The following is a 5,999-nucleotide window of genomic DNA, read 5'->3' on the forward strand; positions in this document are numbered from 1 at the left end:
CAACAAAGGTCCGTCTAGTAAAAGCTACATTTTTCCCAATAGTCATGCATGGATGTGAGAGTTGGACTATAAAGAAAGCTGACTGCTGAAGAATGGATGCTTTTGAACTGTGGTGTTGGAGAAGACTCTTGAGAGTCCCTTGGACTGCAAGGAGATCCAACCAGTCAACTGTAAAGGAAATCAGTCCTGAATATTCATTGGAAGGACTGATGCTGAAGTAGAAACTCCAATACTTTGACCACCTGACGCAAAGAACTGACTCATTTGAAAAGACCCTGATGCTGGGAAAGATTGAAGACAAGAGGAGAAGGGAATGACAGAGGATGAGATGGTTGGATGACATCACTAACTCATCATGGACATGAGTTTGGGTAAGCTCCAGGAGTTGGCGAAGGACAGGGAAGCCTGGCATGCTGTAGTCCATGGGGTCGCAAAAAGTTGGACATGACTGAGCAACTGAACTGAACTGATTTTCCAAAGGGTACCAAGACTTTTGATGAAGACAGAATAGTCTGAAACCAATACTGTCAGAACCACTCAACATCTACATGCAAAGGAATGAAGTTATACTTACTTTACACTATATAAAAAATGAACTCAAAATGGAACAAAGACCTACATAGAAAAGCTCAAATTATAAAATTCTTTGAAAAAAACAAAGGAGTAAATCTTCATGACTTTGATTTGGCAATGAGTTTTTAGATATGACACCAAAAGTACATGGTGAAATCCAAAAATAAATTGGATTTCATCAAAATTATAATTTTTGTGCATCAAAGGATATTCTCAGGAGAATGAGAAGACAACCCAAAGACAGCCCAACCCAAAGAAAATATCTGAAAATCATATATCTGATAAGAGTCTAGTATCCAGAATATGTAAAGAACTTGTAGCTCAACAAGAAAAAAAAATCAAATTTTAAAATGACTTGAATAGACATTTCTTGAAAGACGATACACAAATGGCCAACACAAACACAAAAAGAGGTTCCATATCATTAGTCAGAAGGGAAAAGCAAATAAAAACTACAGTGAGATGAGAAACCATTTCATACCTACTAGAATGGGTATGGCCATAACAAAAATAAACCCAGAAAATAAGAAGTGTTTGTGAGGATGTGGAGAAACTGGAACCTTCATACATGGCTGGTGGCATTGTAAAATGGTGCTGCTGACGTGGAGAATAGTTCAGCAGTTCCTCAGCGTGTTAAAGAATTACAGTATGACCCAGCAATACAACTACAAGGTATATACCCAAAGAAACCGAAAACCTGTGTTCAAACAAAAATTTATACACAAATGTTTACACTAGCATGCTTTACAACAGCCTAAAAGTAGACCAACCCAAATGTGCCTTAACTGGTGAATGGATAAACAAAATGTGGTACACCTATACCATTAAATATTATTCTCTCATAAAAAGGAATGAAGTACTAATACATGCCTCAACATAAACCTTAAAAACACTGAAAAATGAAAGAAACCTGTCACAAAAATCACAAGTATTGTATGATTCAGTTTATCTGAAATGTCCAAAATAGGCAAATCTATAGACAGAAAGTAAGTCCATGGTTGCACGGAACTGGGAGGGATAGGGCATGGAGGGTGACAACTAAAGGACGCAGGGCTCCTTTTTGAGGTGATGAAAATGTTCTGAAATTGACTGCGGTGGTGGTTGCACACATCTGGGAACCTACTTAGAAACAACTTGATTATACATTTTGATGGGTGACTTACGTGGTGTATAAATTATATTTCAATAACATTGTTATAAAAGATATTTGATTAATCCAAACAAGGGCAGAAAAAGAGGAAAATGGAGTGAAGAATAGATGTGACTAACAAAATAATAGCAAGAAGAGAGACTCAGATCTAACCACATCAATAATCACAGTACATGTATCTAATGTAAACATCCCAGTTAAAAGGCAGAGATTGTCAGACTGGATTTAAAAAGCATGATCATATGCTGTCTACGTGTGTGTGTATGCTAAGTCGCTTCAGTCATGCCTGACTCTTTGTGACCCTATGGACTGTAGCCCGCCAGGCTCCTCTGGCCATGGGATTCTCCAGGCAAGAATACTGGAGTGCATTGCCATGCCCTCCTCTAGGGGATCTTCCTGACCCAGGGATCTAACTCATGGCTCTTCAATCTCCTACATTAGCAGGCAGGTTCTTTACCACTAGCGCCACCCGGAAAGCCCCTACAAGAATCTATAACGAAGGGGGCATCCTTTAAATATAAAGACAGGAATGGGTTAAGGGGAATAATGATGGAAAAGATACACTATGCTAACACTAGTCAAAATAAAGCCAGAGCAGTTAAATTAATAGCAAACAAAGTACATTTCAGAGCAAAGAACATTACCAGAGATTAGGAGGGTTATTCATAATGATGAAGGGGTCAATTCTTCACAACAGTCTCAAATTTTAACAGAGTAAAATTTAAAATGCATAAAGCCAAAAATGATAGAACAGCAAGAAAGAATAATAAATCTACAATTAGAGTTGGAGATTTCAATACCCCCTCTCAGTAACTGATAAAACAAGCAGACCTTGCATCAGCAAGGATACAGAAGATTTAAACAAGACTGTGTTCAACTGGATTTGTGTCTACAGAGAACTCCACCCAACACCAGCAAATACACAACCTTCTCAAGTGCACGCAGAACATTTGCCGAGATAGGCTTTATCCTGGACTGTAAAGTAAATCTTACTAAACTTAAAAGATTCACATCAAAAAAGTATGTTCTCTTACGTCAGAGGAATTAGAATAAGAAATAAATAACATAAAGATATCTGGAAAATCCCTCAAATATTTGGAAACTAAATACTCTACTTCAAATAATCCATAAATCAAATAAAAAATCAAAGGAAGCAATTAGAAGATATTTTGCAGCTGAATGAAATTAAAACACAATATATCAGAATTTGTGGGATGTTAATGCAATACTTAGGGGGCAGTTTATATCACTAAATGTCTGTTTTGGAAAATGAGAAAGGTCTCAAACCAGTGACCTCAGCTTTCACCTTAAGAATTCCAAAAAAGAATAAATTAAACCCAAAGTAAGCAGAAAAAAAGAAAATCATGCAATTCAGAGTGGAAATAGAAAACAGACAAAATAGGAAAAAGAAAAACAATATAAACAATCAATGAAACCAAAAGCTGATTCTTCAAGAATATTGTTTTTTAAATGGACAAAAACAAATCTAATGTCACAAGAAAAGAATTTTAAGAATTAGAGGGGCCTTCCCTGGTGGTCCAGGGCTTCCTAGTGGCTCAGATGGTAAAGAGTCCACCCGCAACGCGGGAGACCTGGGTTCAACCCCTGGGTTTATGAAGATCCCCTGGAGAAGGGAATGGCTACCCACTCCAGTGTTCTTGCCTGGAGAACTCCATGGACAGAGGAACCTGGTGGGCTACAGTCCATGAGGTCGAAAAGAGCTGGAGGCAACTGAGCAACTTTCACTTTTTTTCCCCTGATGGTTCAGTGGTTAAGAATCCGCCTAGAAATGCAGGGGACACTGGTTTGATCCCTGGTCTGGGAAGATCCCAAATGGCGAGGGGCAACTAAGCCCACGGGCCACAACTCCTGAGCCCATGCTCTAGGGCCCACAGACCACAGTTACTAAAGCCCGTGTGCTCTAGAGCCTATACTCCACAAGTGAAGCCTCTGCAGTGAGAAGCCGGTACACCGCAAAGAGCAGCCCCTGATGGTCACAAATAGAGAAAGTCCACGCACAGCAACAAAGACCCAGTAGAGCCAAAAAAAAAAAAAGAATTAGAAATGATCAATAATGACCAATCACACCAGGAATAAAAACACTTAAGGGCTTTCTGTTAGGCTAAATAAGTAAGGAATGAGCAGGGTTTCAACGTTATGTGGCAGCATGGATGGGAAGGGAGTATGGGGGAAAACGGATACACGTATGTGTATGGCTGAGTCCCTTCACTCTTCACCTGAAAGTATCTCAACATTGTTAATCGGCTATACCCCAATACAAAGTAAAAAGTAAAAACAAGAATGAGCAGAGGTCGTACACAAATCCTTACTGAAGCACAAGAAAGCCAGGCCTACCGGGTCCTTAATAAGTGGTACACTCCAATGTTACTTAGCGTACTTTTCACCAAGATTTAAACAACAGGAAACTATTTAAGTACATAAGTTGATAAGAATAATAAACTAAACACGGTTACTGACCTCCTCGGGGAGAAGGAGAATCATGCCCTCCAATGACCACGAGGATGCCGGAACCTTCCAGCTTCTTTTTCCATTTTTTGATGATAGTCATGGACTTGTCCTGAAAGTACGAGGTCGGCAGGTCAGGAAACTTTCCTCCAAACAGTCAGAGGTGACTTACACTAAGGCTAAATGACCAACAGGAAGTGTGTAAATACCTTACTGGCATCATTAAAAATGGAGAGCTCCATGGAGCCTTCAAAGTCCTGCTGCAAAACCGACCCCAAGCATTCGTCCAACCACGGTTCAGCGTCATGGACCGGGAGGATAACAGACTGGAATTCAAAACAAATGAATTGAGAAACAAGTGTGGAAACTGAATTCTCTTTCCAAGACTCTAATTTACTTCCCCATTACCATCTGCACAATGCTGATTTTCCAAGCTCGAGACATGACTTACAGAACAACCCAGAATAAGGATTCCAGGGAGAGTACCACCTGACAAACAAAAGGTGCCTACGCCTCCTCTCAAGATTTGTTGTCTTAGATTTCCCTGAATTGGTCTTTCTGGTTGCTTTTAAAAAGGAAACAAAATCTGAAAGGCATCAAAAATGTTCCCAATTCAATGGCAAATTCATGTGGTTCCCAATCAGTGGTCAGAAGCATCATCATTTTGGTTGAAACAAGCATCTGTGTATCTTTGAACCCACTCATGAAATAAGCATTTTCAGTAAACCATGATGTTGGAGGAACTGCAACAAAGAAATCCTTTTAAGTACCCCCCCTACACTTCAGTATTCTTGCCTGGAGAATTCCATAGACCAAGGAGCCTGGAGGGCTACAGTCCCTGGGGTCCCAAAGAGTCAGACACTACTGAGCAACTAATACACACATTGGGGAAGAGGGAGGTAACCTGCCTCCAGCACTCTCTTCCTTTGCTCTGTTCAGTTTAGGACACTTTGGCACTATCCTCTTCTCACAGGGCCCACATAAAGCAAACATTTCTGAAGTGTGTAAAGTAAAAACAGTGAAACCTGAGTGCCAACAAAACAACTGATTACAGGATTTATCTTCTGTATACTGCCACATTAAGCAATACAGACTTTGGGTACGAAAATAGAAGTTACAGTCAGTCCCCACTCTTGAGTTTATACCTTAAAGAAGAGTGGACATATTTCTAAACAAGAAAACAGAAACACAGGTCATTCAAGTGAGTGTGTACGTATGCATATATGCATACACATGTGCAAATACATCTATACAAAACATAGATAGGATTTTTAAATGCTAAATCTTTATATGGTTATGAAAAGCTCACTGATAAAAGTACTGAAAATACAGTTCTGTCAAGGCAAGTTCTTTACTCTGAAGATCTAATTCAACAGTGCTATTCCCTTCCTAGATTTATGTTATCCACAAAAGTAGCTCCCTAACTTACTTACATATTTACTTTGGAATTATTTTTTAAAGGAAAAAAGGAGAGAATATTTTTACTGTTCTCAAGATCTACAATACAAAAGATAATGTGAATTTCTGCCAAAGATGAGCCTGGATTACTCTGTCCGCACGCTTGTTGGTGCTTAAACGTTTATTTGGGCGGAAATCTTCACAGGCTGCCCAAGAGAAGAGGTGGTGGTAGTGTGTGAAACGGAGACCCGGGAAGACGGAGGGGAGACGGATGGAGGGATGGAGCAGGGCGGAGAAGAAGAGGATGGAGGGAAGAGGGATGGAGGTGAAAAGAGAGAAGGGCGGAGAGTCGAAGGATGGAGGTGAGGGGGACCGAGGTGTGACGTGAGGAGCGGATGAGGGGAAGCGGGAG

General features: G+C 40.1%; 2 protein-coding genes across 2 annotated transcripts in view; one reads left to right on the forward strand and one right to left on the reverse strand.

The window, feature by feature from the left end:
- The window catches only part of B3GNTL1 (UDP-GlcNAc:betaGal beta-1,3-N-acetylglucosaminyltransferase-like 1), a 106,558-nt gene extending 102,048 nt beyond the window's left edge, over window positions 1-4,510 (reverse strand). Inside the window, exons 1-2 of the mRNA XM_010856395.1 lie at window positions 4,399-4,510; window positions 4,202-4,301 (exon numbers count right to left, since the gene is read on the reverse strand). Coding sequence (XP_010854697.1) covers window positions 4,202-4,301; window positions 4,399-4,431 — 133 coding nt within the window. The 5' untranslated portion in view covers window positions 4,432-4,510. The remainder of the gene's footprint in view (window positions 1-4,201; window positions 4,302-4,398) is intronic.
- A 1,433-nt stretch (window positions 4,511-5,943) lies between these two features.
- Window positions 5,944-5,999, forward strand: part of METRNL (meteorin, glial cell differentiation regulator-like) — a 38,411-nt gene continuing 38,355 nt past the window's right edge. Inside the window, exon 1 of the mRNA XM_010856554.1 lies at window positions 5,944-5,949. Within this exon, the coding sequence (XP_010854856.1) occupies window positions 5,944-5,949 (6 nt within the window). The remainder of the gene's footprint in view (window positions 5,950-5,999) is intronic.

Source organism: Bison bison, unplaced genomic scaffold, assembly GCF_000754665.1.
Source record: "Bison bison bison isolate TAMUID 2011002044 unplaced genomic scaffold, Bison_UMD1.0 scf7180017864371, whole genome shotgun sequence".
Taxonomy (NCBI): Eukaryota; Metazoa; Chordata; class Mammalia; order Artiodactyla; family Bovidae; genus Bison; species Bison bison.